This window comes from Xiphophorus hellerii, chromosome 19 (genome assembly GCF_003331165.1).
Source record: "Xiphophorus hellerii strain 12219 chromosome 19, Xiphophorus_hellerii-4.1, whole genome shotgun sequence".
Taxonomy (NCBI): Eukaryota; Metazoa; Chordata; class Actinopteri; order Cyprinodontiformes; family Poeciliidae; genus Xiphophorus; species Xiphophorus hellerii.
The window spans coordinates 1,170,199-1,192,906 of NC_045690.1; the positions used below are offsets into that span (position 1 = coordinate 1,170,199).

Sequence of the window (22,708 nt, forward strand, 5' to 3'; positions counted from 1 at the left end):
TAAACATTTATTTACAGGTACAAATAAAACACTTTCAGCTTTATTGCCTGCCTGAATATTGAAACATAACCCTAATATCTAATGTCAGAAGAATGTTACCAACTTATATTAATCCAAGGAACATTAAACAATAAAACAAAAGTTGGAATTTCTGATGATAAAAATTACCCACTACTGGGAGATGTAAATAAAAATACATATATATGAAAATAAGTCAAACAAAAAACTGATAGTCTCGGTGTTTTGGTGGTTCTGATGGACAGGAGATATGGCGGTCCACACAGAACCTGGTCGTCTCAAGGGTGGTGTTGGATTTTTTTCCTAGCTTGTTCTTTCTGACCGAAACGCTGGTTTTAGAGTTGAAACTGGTCCTATACCAGTTTCAACTGGTCCTAAACCAGTGGGATTCTCTGATCTTATGATTTGGGGAAAGAATCAGGAAACCTGGATGTTTCTGGACCGTTTCCTTCCCGTCTGTTCGGATCCAACATGGCGGATCGTTGTTTCTGTAAATGAAGGAAACTCAGCAGGTAGAGAATAATCAGGATTATCTTTAATTCAGTTTCAGTAATGTTACAGAAAATCATCCTGTAGTATTTTACAGTAGAATGCTGTCATTGCTTCAGGAAGTGCTGGTCATGTTGATCGTGTGCAGACACTGACTCCAGTGTTTCCAATCTCTCGGTACAAAGGCAGTTTCACAACAACCGCTGCTGCTGCTTCCTGATTGGTCCTCTCAGGCAGACGCCAGGCGGCCCCGATGCTGCGTTCAAGTCACCATGGAATTTCCACACCCATGAGCTGCCCAATGTGGGAAAACTAAAGTGAAAGTGTTTCGTTTTTATTGACATTTAATTTAAATATCCTTCCCAGAATTAATGAGGCGTCCTCCGGTCTGCTGTGACTTGAACGCAGCACGAGCAGCAGAAATCACTGCGGTGCATTTGAGGTAACTGGGAAGTTTCTGAATCAGAAATGATGGGGAGAATTGCCCAGGTGCTGCACCGGACCTGGAACCGCACCTGCCCATCTAGAAAGAATCGCCCCTCCGTACGGCATGCAGGGTCCATGATGAGAGGGAGGGGTCAAAGGTCAGACACTCTGCAGGGCAAAAGATCCTCAGGATCTATCAGAACATTTCAGCAAAACCACGAAAAACGATGGAAAGAAAAATAATATGGAAAAAATTACAGTAGTTCAGGAACCTGAATGCAGCGCAGAGCAGCTGACCTTTGACCGGGTTTGGCACTGAGGGGAAGAGTGAGAGGAAGAGGAAGGTTTAGTAAATGTTGGGATTTTAATGTTTATCTGCATCTAATCTGGAAATGATTTTAGTCCGTATCAAACTCTCCAGAGCTCCGTATGGAACACCTGAGATGCCACAAAAATAAAATTATCATGAAATTTGAAGCAAAAAAAAGATGCTTAAATTATCTCAATATTTTAGTGAGAATTTTTTGAATTGTTGAATTTGCTAATAAGTTCAGGACTACTTATTTAAAAAAAAAAAATAAGATATTTATAATAAAATATAAAGAAGAAAAAATGTCAAAATCAAGAAAAAAAATATCATTCTTTGTTCTTGGTCTTTAAATAAGTTAGGTTTTCTAACGTTTTGGGCATTTTTCTGTTTTATTTCCATTATTTCTGTATGGAAAACCTGAAGTGTCGAAATTCAAACTTAATAAAATTACATTTAATTTTTCAGATTACTGTGAAGGATGCAGTCAGAGAGTTTCTTCAAATCTTAAAAAGGTTCTGACTCGTTTTTCTAGACGAAGCACCATCAGGTAGAAACACACAGTGTAGTCCTGAACCGGAGCAGCGGAGTTCTACGGTTCTGTTGGGTTGCTGGTAGCCTGGACAGCAACCATAAAACGTCACAATGAAAAGCTTTCCCGTTTTCTGGATTTAACCGATGTTTTGGATGTTTGGAAGCTGCTGACTAGCCTGAACTGAAGCTAGGCGTGTACGGAGAGCCGGTGGTGCCACAGAAAACTCCACTTCTGTAAAAATGACCAAAAGATCAGGCAGGAAAAGTAAAGAGAGAAATCAGGTAGAGGAGAAGTCATGCAAAAACTGAAGCCATTTTAGATTTCCTTCTTTTTAAACAGAATTTAAGTTTTTAAATATTATCATCATAAATAATGAGCAGAAGCAGTTAAGGATCGGTAAATAAGTTAGACACATTAGATAAATAAATTTTGACAAATGGACAGAAAGCAATAAAATAAAAAATATGGGTTTCTTTTATTTCTCTTCATCGATTATTATTCCTGCTTTTTTTGCCTCTATATTCTTCCATACGTGGCGTTTCCTGTGGCATCAAGCTCTAGGCAGATGTTTGACGGAGAGCAGCTGCTGCTCCAACAGGCCGGTTCTGACAACGGCCCGACCCGGGCCAGGAACCCGGGCTCCGATTCCGGGCCGGTTCTGCTCTGCTCATGGCTTCCACTGCTTGGTGTTTCTGAACATCAGTCTTGATGTTTTTATTTTGTGGCAAACTGTGGAGCTCCAGCAGGAAGTGGACGGTTCCCACTCATCATCATCATCATCTTCATCATGGACAATGGTTTCTATGTGATGAAGGAGCCGAGCGATGAAGGAGGGATCAGAAACAGAAGAGAAGGAGGAAGAAGAGGAGGAGTCTCTAGAGTTTACCTGCCAGGTAAAACGCACAAAGCAAATGAAGAGATGAAGACTACTGAGGTGAGAATATTCAACCAGAACCATGGCAATAATAATAAATAGAATATTAATTAAGAATATTAATTGTTATTAGGATAATAATATTACAGAATAAATCTTCTTTTATATATTTTTTCACATTTTTTTCTCTGTTGAAGTACAGCGAGCTCCTCAGAGAGGATTCAGCCTGCACTGGCTCCGATTGGCTGTTGCATATGACATCACAGCTAATGGCCACCAGATAGACATGCATCACTTCCTGCCCCACCAACCCCGCCCTTCCTGTCCGGGTGAGACGTCTCCTGGCGTTGCCACGGTGATCGGTAGCAGGTGACGCGAAGGTCTGCAGGAGAAACAGAGAAACATGGCAGACGAATTGTTAGTCCCCCGGCCAGCGGGGGGCGACAGGCGGGACGACGCCCCGCGTGGCCAGCGGGGGGCGACGGGCGGGACGACGCCCCGCGTGGCCAGCGGGGGGCGACGGGCGGGACGACGCCCCGCGTGGCCAGCGGGGGGCGACGGGCGGGACGACGCCCCGCGTGGCCAGCGGGGGGCGACGGGCGGGACGACGCCCCGCGTGGCCAGCGGGGGGCGACGGGCGGGACGACACCCCGCGTGGCCAGCGGGGGGCGACGGGCGGCTCACCTGCATCATAGCCGGCCGATCACCATGACGTCCACCACCTCGCCCTTGTGCAGTTCCACGTACTGCTCGGTCTTGGGCGGCAGCATCAGCAGCCCGTTGGCGCTCCGCATGGACATGAGGCGGCTGGACACCTGGTTCCCTGCAGGACAACAGCATCAGTACCGACCTGGTTCTGGCGGTTGTCTGGGTCACTACAGGTCACCAGCTGGAACTAAAGCATCTGCTGCCAGGATCAGCCCCCTGGCCTCTGGGAGGATTCTGGCCTTTTAGCAGGAAGAAAGCTCCAGCAGAACCAGAACCAGAACCAGACTCAATACCAGCAGCCATGATTTAACAAAATGTACATTTAAATATTTTCAGGCCTGATTCTGCTGCAGAAACAAACTTCTTGGTTGAATAAAGATTTTGCTTCAGATGTACCAGGCGTATGCAGACTTAGGAGCCAACTGTACGTTTCTTGTCACCCTGAAGGTCAAAGGTCAAAGGTTAAAGCATGAGCTGACCTGTGCTCTGGGCCCAGGGCAGCGGCTCCTGGTGGTGCCAGGTCAGGATGCAGCGGTGGTATTCAGGTCGGGGGTCCAGCTTCACATCACAGGACAGCTGGACAAAAAGCAACCGGCGTTGGCCAATCCATGAAACACTTAGCTTAAAGGACTCCACACAAACGGCCTAATTCAAGTCTGAACCTTTGCATATCTATTGTTTGAATTCTAGAAAGCTCCATGTAACATGCACAGCATATTTAAATCAGCTAAAACCATCCATCCAGGTGGCTAGCTAGCACTGATAGCTTTTATCAATGCTAGCTTTATGATGCTATCTAGCAGCTAGCAACTGTTGAACTAGGCCTGTCACGATAGCAAATTTTGCTCAACGATTAATTGTCTCAAAAATTATTGCGATAAACGATAATATTGTTTGAAGATCTTTTTACACTGATTTAATGGAAATGACATAATAATCCATGCGATTTCCTGCCAAAGTTAGATACACTTTATTTTCAAAAGAACACTAAACACTGGAACTATCCATCCATCCATCCATCCATCCATCCATCTTCTTCCGCTTATCCGAAGTCGGGTCGCGGGGGTAGCAGCTTCAGAAGGGAGGCCCAGACTTCCCTCTCCCCAGCCACTTCTTCTAGCTCCTCCGGGGGAATCCCGAGGCGTTCCCAGGCCAGCCGAGAGACATAGTCCCTCCAGCATGTCCTGGGTCTTCCCCGGGGCCTCCTCCCGGTGGGACGTGCCCGGAACGCCTCACCAGGGAGGCGTCCAGGAGGCATCCTGACCAGATGCCCGAGCCACCTCAACTGGCTCCTCTCAATGTGAAGGAGCAGCGGCTCTACTCTGAGTCCCTCCCGGATGACTGAGCTTCTCACCCTATCTCTAAGGGAGAGCCCAGCCACCCTACGGAGAAAACCCATTTCGGCCGCTTGTATCCGTGATCTCGTTCTTTCGGTCATGACCCAAAGCTCATGACCATAGATGAGGGTGGGAACGTAGATCGACCGGTAAATCGAGAGCTTCGCTTTTTGGCTCAGCTCTCTCTTCACCACGACGGACCGGTACAGCGCCCGCTTGACAGCAGACGCTGCGCCAATCCGCCTGTCGATCTCCCGCTCCCTTCTTCCCTCATTCGTGAACAAGATCCCGAGGTACTTGAACTCCTCCACCTGGGGCAGGACACCCCCCTTGACCCGGAGAAGGCACTCTACCCTTTTCCGGCTCAAGACCATGGCCTCGGATTTGGAGGCACTGATCCCCATCCCGGCCGCTTCACACTCGGCTGCGAACCGCTCCAGCGAGAGCTGCAGATCATGACCTGATGAGGCCAGTAGGACCACATCGTCTGCAAAAAGCAGAGACGAGATCCTAAGACCACCAAATCGGATCCCCTCAACACCTTGGCTGCGCCTAGAAATTCTGTCCATGAAAGTGATGAACAGAATCGGTGACAAAGGGCAGCCCTGGCGGAGTCCAACTCTCACCGGAAACGAGCCCGACTTACTGCCGGCAATGCGGACCAGACTCTGACACCGGTCATACAGGGACCTGACAGCCCGTATCAAAGGGCCCGGTACCCCATACTCCCGGAGAACCCCCCACAGGGCTCCCCGAGGGACACGGTCGAACGCCTTCTCCAAGTCCACAAAACACATGTAGACTGGTTGGGCGAACTCCCATGCACCCTCCAGGACCCTGCCGAGGGTGTAGAGCTGGTCCAGTGTTCCACGACCAGGACGAAAACCACACTGCTCTTCCTGGATCCGAGGTTCGACTATCCGACGGACCCTCCTCTCCAGGACCCCTGAATAGACCTTGCCAGGGAGGCTTAAGAGTGTGACCCCTCTATAATTGGAGCACACCCTCCGGTCTCCCTTTTTGAACAGGGGGACCACCACCCCAGTCTGCCAATCCAGGGGAACTGCCCCCGATGTCCATGCGATATTGCAGAGTCGCGTCAGCCAACACAACCCTACAACATCCAGAGCCTTAAGGAACTCCGGGCGGATCTCATCCACCCCTGGAGCCTTGCCACCGAGGAGCTTCTCAACCACCTCGGTGACCTCGTCCCCAGAGATTGGAGAGCCCAACCCAGAGTCCCCAGGCTCAGCTTCTTCAATGGAAGGCATGTTGGTGGGATTGAGGAGGTCTTCGAAGTACTCTGCCCACCGACCCACAACGTCCCGAGTAGAGGTCAGCAGCACACCATCCCCACTATAAACAGTGTTGGTGCCGTACTGCTTCCCCCCCCTGAGACGCCGGATGGTGGACCAGAATCGCCTCGAAGCCGTACGGAAGTCTTTCTCCATGGCCTCTCCAAACTCCTCCCACGCCTGAGTTTTTGCCTCAGCAACCACCCGAGCCGCATGCCGCTTCGCCTGCCGGTACCCATCAGCTGCTTCCGGAGTCCCACAGGCCAAAAAGGCCTGATAGGACTCCTTCTTCAGCCTGACGGCATCCCTCACCGAAGGTGTCCACCAACGGGTACGAGGGTTGCCGCCGCGACAGGCACCGACAACCTTGCGGCCACAGCTCCGACCGGCCGCCTCGACAATGGAGACACGGAACACAGTCCACTCAGACTCCATGTCCCCCACCTCCCCCGGGACGTGTTCAAAGTTTTGCTGGAGATGGGAGTTAAAGCTCCGTCTCACAGGGGATTCCGCCAGACGTTCCCAGCAGACCCTCACAACCTCGCAGCCTGCCAGGTCTGACCGGCTTCCTCCCCCACCACCGGAGCCAACTCACCACCAGGTAGTGGTCAGTGGACAGCTCCGCACCTCTCTTCACCCGAGTGTCCAAGACATACGGCCGCAGATCCGATGAAACGACGACAAAGTCGATCATCGAACTGCGGCCTAGGGTGTCCTGGTGCCAAGTGCACATATGAACACCCTTATGCCTGAACATGGTGTTCGATATGGACAATCCATGACGAGCACAGAAGTCCAACAACAGAACACCATTCGAGTTCAGATTGGGGGGGCCGTTCCTCCCAACCACGCCCCTCCAGGTCTCACTGTCATTGCCCACGTGAGCGTTGAAGTCCCCCAGTAGAACAAGGGAGTCCCCAGGAGGAGCACTCTCCAGTACCCCCTCTAAGGACTCCAAAAAGGGTGGGTAGTCTGAACTGTCGTTCGGCCCGTAAGCACAAACTACAGTCAGGACCCGTCCCCCCACCCGTAGGCGGAGGGAGGCTACCCTCTCGTTCACTGGGGTAAACCCCAACGTACAGGCGCCGAGATGGGGAGCAACAAGTATGCCCACTCCTGCCCGACGCCTCTCACCTTGGGCAACTCCAGAGTGGGAGTATGTCCAGCCCCTCTCAAGGAGGCTGGTTCCAGAACCAGAGCCATGCGTCGAGGTGAGACCGACTATTTCTAGCCGGAACCTCTCGACCTCACACACTAGCTCCGGCTCCTTCCCCACCAGAGAGGTGACATTCCACGTCCCAAGAGCCAGCTTCTGCAACCGAGGATCGGATCGCCAGGGTCCCCTCCCTCTGCTGCCACCCATCCCACACTGCACCCGACCCCTTTGGCCCCTCTCACAGGTGGTGGGCCCATGGGAGGGGGGACCCATGTTTCCTCTTCGGGCTGAGCCCGGCCGGGCTCCATGGGTTAAAGCCCGGCCACCAGACGCTCGCCATCGTGCCCCCCCTCCAGGCCTGGCTCCAGAGTGGGGCCCCGGTGACCCGCGTCCGGGCGAGGGAACGCCAAGTCCAATGTTTTTATCCATCATTGGGGTCTTCGGGCTGCGCTTTGTCTGGTCCCTCACCTAGGACCTGTCTGCCTTGGGTGACCCTACCAGGGGCATGATGCCCCAGACAGCATAGCTCCTAGGATCATTGGAGCCCTCAAACCCCTCCACCACGATAAGGTGGCAGCCTAAGGAGAGGTAAACACTGGAACTGATAAACAAAATAAACAAAACAACCAAAAATAAAATGGATTCTCAGTCTCCATTAACAAAATATGTACTGGAAAAAAAACTAAACAGCATAAAGCCAAAGTGGAAATAAATACTGCATTCAACCAAAAGATTATGAAGTCTGTAATATTATGTTGCCCTTCAGTAATAATTAGATTTAAATAGAGAAGATGGGCACATCGACTACCTGATGCAATAATTCACACTACATGATTTTTGCTCCTATTTTTCCCCATACAACAATCTTAGATCGTTGGTCTTTCTAAGATTGTGTGGTGTGTTACGGTAGATCGTCGTTGCCGTTCCGATCTAAATCAGGGTTTTTCCCCGACTGGGATCTTTAAGGCAACCTGTTGAATGTGACAGGTAGCCAATCAGAAAGGCGGATTCTCCTCTGCGCTTTCAGAGGGGAAATTACGGAGGGGAATCCCAAACAGCTGACACGGCGCAACCCGAAGTCCAGCGGACATTGGAGATGATATGTGGAAACAACATTAATGTTTATTCAACATGCAAAGAATATAGAAATGACAAGAGGAGGAGTTGGAGCGAAATTGCTACCGCAGTTGATAAACCCGGTAACTTTTCAGCTGTTCTTCGTTAACGTGACGTAAATAGGTTCTAATGATTTTCATTCAGTCAGGACTTTACGCTGACACTAGCCACATGCATTGCAGGTAGATTGTAGTAAAGCATTGATTAATGCCTGGTTTTAAAATTAGTTCACTGGACTTGTAGCCATTATTTTGTGCCCATTGTTGGACACCACACGGCAGGAACGAACCCGATGGAACCGTTAATGTTTGGTCTGTCAGGTTTTGAAAATGGGCCGACAATCGGCCAACAGCTCTAAGATCGGGTAGTCTGCGCTGGGCTTTACACCAAGGAAATGAGGTCAGAGGTCAGTGGAGAGCACCGGAGTTGAGCCTTTTCTCATTCAGTGTCCATCAACAGAAAGAGAAAAAGGTCGGAAGAGACGATAATGCCTGATAATTAAAATGACGTCGATAGCTTTAATTTATCGTACGATTAATTGATTTATCGTTTATCGCGACAGGCCTATGTTCAACAAATGCAAAAACATTAAATGCATCACTATCAAACCATCAGTATCAATAAAGCTGCTACCTGAGAATATCTGGAGAGTGCTAACCCTTAACTTTAATTCACAGGCAGGCGCTAAGTAGAGCTAACAGCAGCTCTTTGAGGCTAGCAGCTATTCACTTGGACAGCTAGCATTAGATCATCCTAAATGCTTCAGTAGAAGAAGACTGGACTTCTTCTCTTGTTTCATGAAGACACCTGCAGTTCTGACTGGTTGGAAGGGATAGGATTACAAATCGTAGTCAGAGCAATCAAACCAATGGCTGTACTGCTATCAGATGCTACTATCCCATAACTCGAATTAGTTTGCTAGCATTGCCTAGTGTTAGATAACTGGCTTATATCTAGCATTAGCTTGCTAGTACTATACCTGGCATTAGCAGGCTAGTAAATGATAGCTGGAGTTTATCTTTCCTACGTAGCATTGGCTGTAAATCTACTATAAATGCGATCATTAATAGCAGACATGCCGCCTCTGATGCTGTGGCCAATCTGCTGAACAGACGCCAGCTAGCTATGTGACGCTCGCTATCTGAAGGTCAAAGGTCCTTTAGCACACTGTAGCTCAGCAGCTACAAACCGTTCACTTCTATTATTATTATGATCCACAGCAGGATGAATATGAATCCCAATCGCTGTTAGTACTGGAAGTGGACCAGGATATCAATAGCAGAGTGTAGCGCCCCCTTCAGGACTGGAGCTTACAACTTGAACATAAAGACGTGAAGCTTCTCTAGTGACAACAACAAATATCCATTTCTAACTTTAAAACCCAAAGTGAGGCGCTGCAGAGGCCCTTACCCGAGCTTTGATGATGGTGGGCCGGGGGTCCAGAACGCCCTGCATCTTCCTCAGAGCCGGGATCACAAACAGGTTGCAGGTGACCACCGCCGACACCGGGTTACCTGGAGGCAGCGTGACAGGGTGAAAACACACACTGGAAACACACAATGGACACACACACATCCATAGCTCCTGCAGGAAGCATTCTGTTGTTTTCAAAGTAAAAGCCTGCGGTACCTGGCAGCGCAAAGATGAGCTTCCTGGTTCCATCGATGTCGACGGTGGCAAAGGTGGTGGGCAGACTGCGGGACAGAAACAGTAGCTGACCGAACCGCAGCAGGAAGTTCGCTTCGGGGTCAGATGGTTTCGACAGGAACTGCCGCACCTATAGGGAGAACAAGCCCCGCCCCCACGCCTCATACACTCACCCCGGCTTCATGAAGACGCGTCCGAAGTGGATCTGAGCGTGCAGGTCGATGTCCAGCACCTGCTTCAGGTAATCCTGAGGAAACGACAGGTTAGAGCGCCGCCGGCCGGCCGGCCGAAACCACGCCCACCGCTGCCACCACCTACCTTCTCCCCCATGGACACGCCCCCTGAGGTGATGATGACGTCAGCACGGCTGATCCCCTCGTGCAGCGCCGACAGCAGGTCGTCAGGGCTGCAAACACAAGCACAGGTGAGCGTCCAGCAGGGGGCACCGCTGCGCGCTGTGTGCCTCCCTACTTGTCTCCGACGATGCCCAGGTTGATGGTGGGGTAGCCGTGCTCCTGGATGGTGGCCAGCAGGGTGGAGCGGTTCGAGTCCCGGATCTTCCCGGGGTGGAGGTCGTCCTCTGGGTTCAGCAGCTACGGGGAGAGAAGCCGGTGAGTCGGGTCTGGGTCCGGGTCCGGTGGACCTCTCGGCAACTGTACCTCGTTTCCGGTGGACATGACGGCCACCACGGGGAACTTGTGCACGCTGACCTCGGTGACCCCCACGGTGGCTAGCAAGCCGATCTCTGAGGGGCCCATATGGGTCCCTTTGGCCAGAACACACTCCCCCCTCCTGATGTCATGGCCGATCGGCCTGGACGGACACACACACACACACACACACACACACACACACACACACTCAGTCAGCTTTCACTCAATGATTTCATCACAATGAGATCAGAAATAATAAAACAATTATAATATAGTAAAACAATCATTACTGATATATTTAAAGTGTGTGATCAACAGGTCATATAATATTCCTGGACTTGTTTTCTTTTCAGTGACAGTTTTAATCCAGTTTTCCATCATTATTTTTAACTCAATTCTTTCCTAAGCTAGCTGACGTCACGGCAAATAAACGGCGGTTTACATGCAGTACCTGGCGGACCACTAGGGGGCGCTCACGGACTACCAGCGATGGAGAAAGACTGGCGTAGAGCTCAGAGCAATCCAGCTGTTAGCATTAGCCTCATCTAGAAGTCTGCTAGCTTCTGTTTAGAGATATTTTTTAGTAAACCAGTTTTTATTGTAGAAACAGGTAAATGTTGGGAGTTCACCAAACTCACACGTTATCAGGTAAGTGAAAACTGCTTGTTTAGTTTGACTGAAAGTCACGTTCATGGACGGAGCATGTATGGATGGATGGGTCAATCATCGGACCGATGAATCGATTAATTTTTATATCCTTTACATTAAATAAAGAGAAAATTCCCGTAAATAATCCGCCATATCCTCTTTTTCTTTTCTACACTGCTGTTCCTGTGGCAACCTGGAGAACCCAGTGCCCTGGGAGTTCGCGGTGTTCACATGGCGTTACCATGGTGACCAGACCTTAGGATTATGGTTCTGGGCTCACCTGATGTCCTGTCCGGGCCGGGCCTGGACCATGATCCTCACCTCCAGCTCCTCTGTGCCCTGCGACCCACAAAGGCACCAAAATCAGAACCAGAACCATCAGGCCCAAACCCAGGACGGGTCGGCCAGAACCAGGACAGAACCCGGCAGTGGTCCTTACGTCCTCCGACTCCCTCAGCAGCTCCGTGTCCTCAACCTGGACCACGGCGTCGGCGCCACACGGGATCGGAGCGCCGGTCGTCACCCTCATCACCTGACCCGGCATCACGGTGTGGGTGGGCTACACACACACACACACACACACACACCCACACACACACACACTCGCGCTGTGAGAGTCTGGCCTGCAGTGGTGCCTCCGGCCAGCAGGTGGAGCCATCAGACTGAAGGTTCTCTGACCTGCTGTCCGGCCTGCGACTCCCCCAAGATGAAACGGTCTCCAGGTCCGTCAGCGGCTGCACACAGAGACACGGAACCGCTCCTCAGTCAACCGGACCTCATCCAGAACTGGCAGAGTTCTGCAGAGAGGACTCACCCCGCACGGCGTAGCCGTCCTTCACCGAGGCCGGGAACGGAGGCAGGTTGTCTTTGGCGTAGATGTCCTGAGCGAGAACCCGGCCCAAACCGTCTGCACAGAACCAGAACCGTTCACCTGGACGTTACCGCACCGCCTGCCATCAGGCCGCGGTTTTGACCCGAACGGCGACCCACCTCTGTAGTTGATGACCTCGATGCCCAGGATGGGCGTCATCTCCAGCACCGTGATGAAGGCCTTGTCCATGGAGGTCAGCGGGAACGGCGACATGCGGTGGCGCCGCGCCACCTTGCTGATGTCCACGGCGCTGTGGCCTGGAGACAGAACCAGACAGGCTTCAGGTCCGACCCGACCGGACCGGATCGGCGGGTCGGACTGAACTTACTGGCTCTCAGGATGTTCTCGTTGCTGCCGCATCGGGACTGGACCTGCAGAACAGAACCGAACAGAAGCAGTCACTAAGACAGAACCCGATTAAATCGCCTCACGATGACCTGGAGCCCGAGTGGGACCAGAACAGTGTTCTGGACTCTGGATTATTGTGAGGACGCGTTTCTGATGGGTTTACCCGACCAGGACCCGACCCATTTCTGGTTACCTGTAACAGCAGATTTACTTTAACTAGGACTCTCTTCAGCACAACTGAAGATGTTCAGGAATCAGCTGAAAGCTCCATCCAGGAACAAAACACATCCGGCCCAGGAGAACCAGCAGCAGAACCTGGGTCCAGGTTCTGCACCGGTTCCTGAGCCCCCTCGTCTCAACTTTTAAGTTTGGGATCAAGAATATGAAAATATAGTAAAAATGCAGCAGAAGAAAAGAGGAGCATGCAGGAGAACTCCCAGAACCAGAACCAGAGGGAAACCGGACCCAACACGAAGCAGACTGTCCGGCCCGGGGTTCTGGAGGTTCTGGTTCTGGTCGGTTAGTGAGGGTGTGTACCTTGGGCGTCGGGCAGGAGGCGGTGGACAGGCGGGACGTCGCCTGCGTCGCCCGCGGCGACTCAGATGGGGTGGAGCTTAAGGACGCTGAGTCTCGAGGAAGCACCTGAACGCCTCGGGAAATGATCGAGTCTGGGATCTGCATACACACACACACACCCCCACACACACACGGTGTTCAGTTCAAAGTCGCCTCTGGATCAGATGAATGACATTAATGGGAAACGATGATTGAGAGCAAATCAGCCTGAAGGTCAGTACAGGATGTCCCAAAGCATGACACTGCCACCACCGTGTTTAACCACTCCACTGATCTTAAAAGGAACCATGACTAGTTATAAATATTTATCTTAGATGTCAAAATAATACAGTAATAATACTGTAGGTTATTTAGTTTTTATAAACTTTAATCAAATATTTTCACAGGAATGTCGGCATGTTGTTCACGCTGCAATGCATTCTGGGTAAATGAATGCATTGCATTGTATTCATTCATTGTAAGAACCTAAGTAACTGTTAAGTAACTTATCACTGTAAGTAACGTTATTAAGTCTTTTTAATTTGAACCGGAGCGCATTGAAACCGATCAGAACGTAGAAATAACAAGAGATGATGAAGATGAGGAGGAGCAAACAGAGGAAGAGGAAGAGTTGGCAGTTCCAAGTTCACCTGGCTGCAGCAAACAGGAAGGGCGGGACGGACCGCTGTCAGTCTCTTACCTTATTTGGTAATGGGGCCATTGCACTCCAGAAGTGAAGGGGGCGCTATTACCTCTATTATCCGCGGTCTCTCGTTTTTATTTTCTTTTGAAATCTGTGATATGTTTCCATCTTTAGGAAGGATTTTCACTCTCAGCATGAATTTGAACTTCTCTCTTTTATTTACTTCAGCGCAGCTCACAGTTTCTGTAGCTTTCTTTCTTTTTTTTTTATTAAACATTTTTGAACAAGTGTACAATGTCACGTGGCATGTACATACATGAAGAAAACAAGTCTTACAGGCTTAAGGCACACATATAATTATGACAATAAAAAAAAAATTCAAACAGGTAAAATAAAACTATAAATAAATAAAATTTATCAGACATCAAACAGAGGGATAGCATAACGACAAAAACAAACCGAAAAAACAGAGACAAAGGGCCTTTAGTTTTCTAATAAATTCACACCATTCTAGGCGTCTAAAAGTTGTATTTATTCCTGCTTGTTTTTCATCAGTTTTAAGGTTCTGTAGTGATTTTTGTCCATTAAAAGGTTTTTAAAAGCTGAAAAGTTAGGATTTCTATTCCCCCATTTACAGGAGTGGATGAAGAATTTGGTGAGGATCAGCAGGTTGTTAAGAATGAGGTTCTTCTGTCTCTGTGGGTCCAAATATTAGATCCTCTCTTTTTAAGGGATGATGGAGGAAAGTTTTGATGAGATCCAGTCCTGAAAGTTCCTCCAAAATGTTCCAGTTTGCACACAATAGAAAAAGAGACGATCTGTTGTTTCAGTCGTTGTCACAAAAGGTCCAGCTGTTGGTATCAAAGTTGAATCTTTGTCTTAATAATTCCCTGGATGGAAAAATGTTATTGAGAATTTTAAAATGAACTTCTTTAGCTTTAGGACTTAGAGGGTTATGGAGCTTTCTGTGAACTTCTAAATCTGCTCCCTAGTCGCATCTTTTCGGGCCTGCTACTGCCTCTAGTGGTGTGGGGTGGTAACACAGCTAATATAATTACATTACTAAATCGGAATACCACAAAGTCTTTATTATTTATTATTAATTCTGGCATTACTGGAACCGTAAAATATAAAGTCCCTCACTAAAGAACATACATTTTCATTTCCTTAAGGAAGTAGAGCTAATTAAATGACATAAACAAAACCTGAAAGTGATTCCAGTTTCACTCGATGGCCAACATGTTGAAACTGGCTAATTTTAAATTCCTTGTCATTCCTGGACAGTCTGCTCAACTTTGCTGAAAATACTGGCTATCTCTTTAAGAACTGTTCTCAGAGACTCTGTCTTTTTTTATTTTTATTTTTACCCCTCCAGGGGGTCTTTTGTGGGCTCTAGTGTCCCTTTTTACGACAGTAGGCTGACAGGAATGGGGAAGGAGAAGGGGGAAGACATGCGGCAAATGTCGTCGGGCCCGGGAATCGAACCCGCGACGGCCACGTCGAGGACTCAAGGCCTCCAAATATGGGTCGCGCTATCCACTACACCACCACGGCACGCCTAAGACTCTGTCTTTTAAGACCCAGTGATCTTTGGGTTACCCAACTAGAGGTTGTTGAATTAAAATGTTAAAACTTAGCATTCTAACTAGAGTTTTAACTCAACTCAAGTTAAAACAACATTTTAACTCAAGTTTTAACTTTTTTCATCTCCTCAGCTGGTTTGCTCACATGAGCTGCAGACTAACAGACAATCTTTTAAGAAAACTTTGGATGGCAGGTATAACAACAGGTAAATAGTGGTGAAACCAAAACCAACTCTGTCTCAACTGTTTGCTGAAAGAACATGAGAGACAGCAAGAAATATTTCAGCAGAGAGCATCCATCCTCTTTATTCATCAGTTTGAGCCTCTGAGCTCATTAAGGCGTTACTCTGGGAACTAAGAACATCTATTAGAAATCATTTAATGACAGTGCAATAATTATTCTTAGCCAAACTAAATGATAACATTTACCTGTAGCATGCTAAGAGTTTTACTCTATGCATAAATTGTTGATAATGTGATTCTATGAATATGATTTATTTTATCATTTTAGAGTTGAAGGAAAATTTCCACCTTGGAAGACTAAATAGTTTAACCATATTTTTTCCTATATTTAAGACTCTACCAACAAAAAGTCTCTCAGACTAACATGGCACCGTAAAAAGAAACATGTGAATTTTTGCTTGTATCTGTTTAACAACTCTGGTTGTAACGACCTGGGTTATTATTCTTCTGTACCTAATTAATTTGTTTGTTATTGACTTTTGCTCAATTAAATTTCTTATGTATACATTGCAGATGGAATTTTTATTATAGTTGATCATGTTGTTTTTCATGTCTCCTTATTTATTTTGTACCTCCTATAATTGATGGAGATATAACAATATTATTTATAATGTATAAAAGTGTTGTTTGTCATTTAATTAGCTTTATATCCTTAAGAAAATGAAAAAATTGTGTTTTATTAGATAATTTATCTTTTACGTTACCAGTAATGCAGACAGTAATAATAAATAGTAAAGACTTTGTGGTATTCTGATTTAGGAATGTAATTATATTAGTTGGGTTAGGTTTGGGCATCAGCTGTGCTGTTTAGAGTCCGGTGTGGTGGTAACAGCCACACTGACACCGAACCCCCGTGGATCCGGTCGGATCGGTGACGTCAGTACCCAGGCAGTATAGCTCCTGTTAGCATGTCAAAGAGCATCCAGCTCTGCCCGTCTCAGCACGGCATTTATTTTTATCTCGTTAAGGTAACGATCACCTGTCAGAGCCTTTGTTGGTTCTGCTGGTATAAATGGCTCTTTGTTGCGGAGAAATGTCCAGGGTCCAGATTAGGTCCTTTGTTGTGTTCCACTCCGGCTCTCGCTCTCCTCTCCTCTCTTTCATAAATTATCCAGATTCTGTCTCAATTTTTATTTTTTTAATTACAGCCAATAGTGCCACAGTGTGGCATTATCTAAAATGACACCAGTCAAACGCAATATGATAAACAACTACTTGGGTAAAGTTAGCCTTGACGTCATCAACCCATCTGTGAAAAATGGCGACCTCCATGGGTGACAAATATAACAAAAGATGTAAATTTTTGAATTATGAGTTTTGGCGTAATACAAACAGCAATTTTCTAGGTAATAGGAAAATTGCAACATATTTAGGAAACATGTTCAACTAGTCCTGGATCCTTAGAACCACCCGGTTCTGGATGGCTGTGGCAGCATGTTTGCTTCTGCACCGTATGAGATACATGGATGAAGAACTGAGAGCTTGTGATTGGTTAGGAACCAGAACCTCCAGTACTGGAAAGAACCTACTGTACTGATGTGATAATAATGACTTCCTGTTTGAGTAAATAATCAGATTTTCTGTATTTTATCAGTCAAAATCTGGCACAGCTGCACTGTCCATCCATTTTAGAGATGATACCATCATGAGATAATTATATGCCAACCGTCCATCTTCTTCCTCTTCGTCGGGTCACGGGGCCCAGACTTCCCTCTGCCAGCCTCCTGCTCCAGCTCCTCTGGGGGAATTCCAAGGTGTTCCCAGCAGAGGACCATCGTCCCTCCAGCGTGTCCTGGGTCTCCCTCTGCGCCTCCCACCACCAGGGAGGCATCCATCCTAACCAGATGCCCGCTCCATTTTTCCCTCATTCATGAACCTAGAAATACTTAAACTCCGCCACTTGGGACAGGACATCCCCCCCCCAACCTCCCGACCTGGAGAAGGCACTCTACCCTTTGGAGGCACTGATCCTCATCCCGGCTGCTTCACACTCAGCTGTGAACCGCTCCGGCAAGAGCTGTAGATCACAACCCGATGAAACCAACAGGACCACTTTATCCACCTAAAGCAGATATAGGATCCTAAGGCCGCCAAAACAAATCCCCTCAACACCTTGGCTGCGCCTAGAAATTTTGTCCATGAAGCTATTGAACAGAATCGGTGACAAAGGGCAGCCCTGGCGGAGTCCAACTCTCACTGGAAACGATGCGGACCAGACTCTGACTCCGGTCATACAGGGACCTGACAGCCCGTATCAAAGGGCCCGGTACCCCATACTCCCGGAGAACCCCCCACAGGGCTCCCTGAGGGACACGGTCGAACGCCTTCTCCAAGTCCACAAAACACATGTAGACCGGTTGGGTGAACTCCCAGAACCCTCCAGGACCCTGCCGAGGGTGTAGAGCTGGTCCAGTGTTCCACAACCAGGACGAAAACCACCCTGCTCTTCCTGAATCCAAGGTTCAACTATCTGACGGACCCTCCTCTCCAGGACCCCTGAATAGACCTTGCCAGGGAGGCTTAAGAGTATGACCCCTCTATAATTGGAGCACACCCTCCGGTCCCCCTCTTTGAACAGGGGGACCACCACCCCGGTCTGCCAATCCAGGGGAACTGCCCCCGATGTCCATGCGATATTGCAGAGTCGCGTCAGCCAACACAACCCTACAACATCCAGAGCCTTAAGGAACTCCGGGCGGATCTCATCCACCCCCGGGGCCTTGCCACCGAGGAGCTTCTTAACCACCTCAGCGACCTCGTCCCCAGAGATTGGAGAGCCCAACCCAGAGTCCCCAGGCTCAGCTTCTTCAATGGAAGGCATGTTGGTGGGATTGAGGGGGTCTTCGAAGTACTCTGCCCACAATGTCCCGCGTTGAGGTCAGCAGCACACCATCCCCACTATAAACAGTGTTGGTGCCGCACTGCTTCCCCCTCCTGAGATGCCAGATGGTGGACCAGAATCGCCTCGAAGCCGTGCAGAAGTCTTTCTCCATGGTCTCTCCAAACTCCTCCCAGCCTGAGCTTATGAGCTAATTGTGAGCTAATTACTCAGTGCAGATAATTATAGCTTACTGTAAAAATATTCAGTTACAATGCTACCATTTTAGAATTTTGCATTAAATTTGGTTTCTAACATCAAATCTCTCATAGCTGCCTTGAATAACTGATGGAGATCAGCAGGTTCATTTATCAGCAGTTTGTTGCAGCCTTGTAACTCAGGAACCCAAACAGAGAAGTGCATTGTGGGAGAATCGTCCTGCTGCTTTGATTCAGGTGATCAGGCAGGTGTGTTCTCATCAACCAATCAGGTTCAGCGTTTCCCTGACGACTGAAGGTGAGTAGTGAAACCGTAACGGGTCAGGATGGAAGAGGAGGAGGAAGATGGCTGCAGCTCACCTGACGGGAACAGGTGAAATGAGAGGGAGGGGCAGGTGTGTTTCCAGGTAGGTAGGGGGCGCCCTTAGCCATGACCGCCACATGACTCGTCTGACCAGCACACACACACACACACACACACACACACAAAGACACATGAATGAGAAGTGAAACACATGAATGAACACAGAATGAAGTTGTGAAAAACATGATTATATAGTTGCTATGCCAACCAGCGGCTTGTTGCAAACCTGGACCTTCAACCTTCCTGCAGCAACTGGTTAGTTCCCAGTTTAATTCTGATGGACCCCAACGCCGATGGGGCCCAGCGGCAGCCAGCTCACCTTTGCGGCGATGGCGGCCACAGTGATGTGGGACGAGCCGTGCTGGTGGTGCTGGTGGTGGTTGTGCCGTCCTCTCCTCCTGTCCTCTTCGTCTTCGTCCTCTTCCTCGCACTGGGTGCCGCGCTCCATGGTGTGCGTATTGGCGTGCGTATTGGTCAGCAGGGAGGGCATCGGCTCCAGGGCGGCGTGCGTGGATTTAACGCGAACGGCGGCTTCGCGCAGCAGGTCGATGGCATGAGGCAGAGCCGGGAGGATGAACTGGAAACACTCCTGCAGGAACACGGACATGTTTAGTCTCATCACTCCCAGAACGCTTCTCCCAGTTCAAATAGCAGCAGGAAGTTCTCTGAGGGGGAGGATGACCTCCACTGACGTGCTCAGTGCCTTCAAATGGCCACCTGCATTTGGTTTGGCTTCATATTGCTGAAAATGGCGTCATTTGATCTGGATCTCTGCAGTAAAACCACTTTTGAGTCCATGAGACGCGGCAGAACTCGACAAGAACCGTGAGGAGTCACTACTGCACCTGGGAGCCTTTCTTGCTGCCTGGAAGGTTGATGATCAGCGTTTTACCACGAATACCACAAACTGGCCTGGAATGAGTACAGAGGAGCCAACATTAGATCAAGCAGGTGCATCACACAACACACACACAGAAGGCTGCTGTGGACTTCATGAACCTCACCTGGAGAGCATTCCCAGAGGAGTAACGTTCAGGGATCCCATCAGCATGGCCAGAGCCATCCCTGGGGCCTCTCGCTCGATCACCTCCCTGGTCGCCTGCAACATCCGTGGGATGACTTCATTCATAGGACGAACATTTCAGAAACATTCCTGCTTACCGAGCCGACAGACGGGTCGCAAGAAAAAAGATGCAAATTAGCAGCCAAGGATTTGAGAAAAATCAAGTATGAAGCTACCAGGAACCCTTTATCTTCCAGTTTTGTCAAGTATGGCTGCCTTCATGAGGTGGAAAACACGTTAGCAGCCTGGCTAACATTATATGCTAGCAGCCTGGCTCACTCTATATGCTAGCAGCGCAGCCTGGCTCACGCGCTACATGCTAGCAGCCTGCCCACGTGCTACATCCTAGCAGCCTGGCTAACATTATATGCTAGCAGACTGGCTCACTCTACATGCTAGCAGCCTGGCTAATGCAACATGCCAGCATCCTGGCTAATGCAACATGCTAGGAGCCTGGCTCATGCGCTACATGCTAGCAGCCTGCCCATGCGCTACATGCTAGCAGCCGGGCTCACTCTACATGCTACTAGGATCGTTTCTGCCACTGTAATGTTTGGTTGGGTGCTGCAGCCTGTGGACTTGCTGGGTGAGTGGTACTGGGAACCGTCATAGTGGGTTCATCTGAAGCAGGGAGTGTCAGCCTGTACTGGTACCTCTGGTGTAACATCTCGTGGTGCAAAACCAGTTCCTCCGGTGGTCAGAATGAGATTCAGCTCCTGCTCATCACACCACTCCAGAAGAGTTTCCTGCATGGAAGGAAACACAAGAACCGAGTCAGGAACATCTCCGCTTCCTGAACCAGCATCTGAAAGACACCAAGGAGCCCGTACCTTGATTTCCTCGATCTCATCTGGAACTATTTTGTAGGCTGCGATGACTCCTCCCAGCCTGCAGGGGGAGACAACAGTGAGGGTCAGAATGTGAAGGCGCGCGGCGCCGGCGTTCATGAGAGGACTCACAGTGACGGGTCGTGGACCAGGTCCTTCAGGTTCACTCCACTCCTGTCTTCTGCCAGGTTCTTGAAGCAGCTGTCACTGACTGCAGGGGAGAGAAGGCCTGGTCAGAACCAGAACCGTTCTGCATTCTAGACCCTTTATCCTTTAGCAGCGCGTCTCAACTCAGGTTCTGGTCTTCTGGTCCTTTGGATCATTTCTGACAATTCTGGTTCTGTCCTGAACCTCATCTGGATCTCTTCCTGGGGAAACGGATCACTTGATTGGACCGGCACCGGCACTGTTAGAACCAGCTGGGAACATCTTCAGTCACACCGAGCAACGAGTTCATGAACCTTCCTGGAGTTTCAGCTCACAGTTCATTTCCTTTGGGTCCAGTTGGGTCCCATTGGGTCCACCACGTTTTAATGTCAGATGGATCATTTATGCAACAGGATCCAGAATAAAATCTAGAAATATGAATATTTACTATAGAAATCTTAGATCCTGAACTTTTCCAGACTTTTTTCAGAACCTTTTAGGCCCTGTTCCGGTTCCGTCAGAATCTTTTGGTCCCGGTTCCATCAGCAGTGATCCAGAGTTGAGTAAGGAGAGACAGACCGGCTGATACCAGAACCAGAACCAGAGCAAACACAGGGGAACCACCGGGCCCAGTTAGCTCCCACCTGGTCTATTGGGGCGGTTCTGAACCGGGTAGGGTCCAGTCCAGTTCTGGATCTGTGCGTTGCTGCGATTACGGTTTCCATGTTGGCTGATTATTATTCAATGCTGTAATTAACAAAGCACCGCCTTGTTTGGAGTGGCCTAGTCAAAGTCTGGACTTAAATTCCCCACCATCTGAAATGAATCAGTTCAACAAAGTAGGTCAAAGGTCATCTCAGTGACGTCAGAGACTCGGCTGTTAGTGGGTGTGAATACTTTTTCGGTCAGGATGGAGAGATTCATTCAGAAATTAAATCATCGGTAATAATTTCAGTTACTGCTGCCTATTGGACCCTACCGGGCCCAGTTCCCGGCTCTGGTTCCGAAGCAGCTGGGTCGAGCCTCTGTTTTGCCCTCACATGTTTTAATCAACTGAGTCGTGGTTAATGATGCTGGCGGACCATTTCCGCTTTAACCGGGCCGGCTGGTTCCGAAGGTTCGGTTTGTGTGTGCGTGAGCAGAACCGCGGCGGCGGTCGGAACCAGCACATCTGCAAAGGGACATGAATAATGCAGCTCATGTAGGAGCAGAGCGCTCCAACGCGAGGAAACATGATGTTCAACCCCAACCAAGCTGGACCCGTTCAGCACAGTGGGACGTTTCAAAATAAAAGCCTGCCAGGGATTTCTAACAGCCCCAGCCAGCAGGAAGAGGCGCTCGCCTTTTGTTTTGAAAGTCCAAACCGGGGTTTCTTCTCCCGTCTGTCTGCCTAAATGAAATATTCCAATCCTCTCACATTTCTGCTCCAAACACACATTTCCCTCAATAACTAACGTTTCCATGCAGATATTAGCCCAATCCCAGACGAACCGAGTCAGCATGTGTCCGAACCGAACCCAGAGCTCAGCCCAAACCGCCGGTTAGCTCGCTGCTAGCCGAGCCACTCCGCAAAGCTCGTAGCCCGGATCGTGACAGCCGTCATAAAACAGCTCCGGTCCGCAGCGAACCGGGGCGCTACGGGTCGGAACTGCGAACCTACCAGTCAGGATTCCCACTCGGGTCTGATGGTCGTGGTTGGTGAGCACCATCCCATCCGCCGCCATGTTTCCAACCTCTGTCTGCACCGTGACGGCTCATACGTAGCGGCGGGGGAGGGGGGAGGTTCCGCTGCACCTCTGGAGGAAAGGCCGAACCGAAC

The 22,708-nt window shown here is 49.2% G+C and overlaps 1 protein-coding gene across 2 annotated transcripts; it reads right to left on the bottom strand.

Moving 5' to 3' along the window:
• Positions 1-531: 531 nt before the first annotated feature.
• Positions 532-22,697, bottom strand: LOC116708691 (gephyrin-like). 2 transcript variants are annotated; one of them, XM_032546639.1, is made up of 24 exons: positions 22,550-22,697; positions 20,875-20,953; positions 20,746-20,803; positions 20,569-20,661; positions 19,857-19,951; positions 19,698-19,764; positions 19,172-19,441; positions 18,849-18,938; positions 12,966-13,103; positions 12,409-12,451; positions 12,200-12,337; positions 12,024-12,116; positions 11,888-11,943; positions 11,649-11,768; positions 11,490-11,548; positions 10,568-10,721; positions 10,380-10,501; positions 10,227-10,314; positions 10,082-10,155; positions 9,891-9,955; positions 9,672-9,775; positions 3,837-3,933; positions 3,334-3,472; positions 532-3,031 (listed from the first exon to the last, which is right to left on the bottom strand). In XM_032546639.1, exons 1-23 carry the CDS (start codon positions 22,611-22,613, stop codon positions 3,339-3,341), a joined length of 2,301 nt encoding a protein of 766 aa, XP_032402530.1. In that variant the 5' UTR covers positions 22,614-22,697; the 3' UTR covers positions 532-3,031; positions 3,334-3,338. The 2 variants fall into 2 exon arrangements, with proteins under 2 accessions (XP_032402530.1, XP_032402531.1); XM_032546640.1 differs by lacking the exon at positions 18,849-18,938.
• Between the last annotated feature and the right edge of the window lie 11 nt (positions 22,698-22,708).

What these genes read in the sequence shown, in the direction of transcription:
- LOC116708691 (XM_032546639.1), bottom strand. Translation starts at nt 22,613, where the DNA reads ATGGCGGCGGATGGGATGGTGCTCACCAACCACGACCATCAGACCCGA. An exon ending in CTGGTCCACGACCCGTCACT is followed by an intron (nt 20,804 to 20,874) that starts GTGAGTCCTCTC and finishes CTCCCCCTGCAG; the next exon opens with GCTGGGAGGAGTCATCGCAG. An exon ending in TGGCCGCCATCGCCGCAAAG is followed by an intron (nt 18,939 to 19,171) that starts GTGAGCTGGCTG and finishes TGTGCTGGTCAG; the next exon opens with ACGAGTCATGTGGCGGTCAT.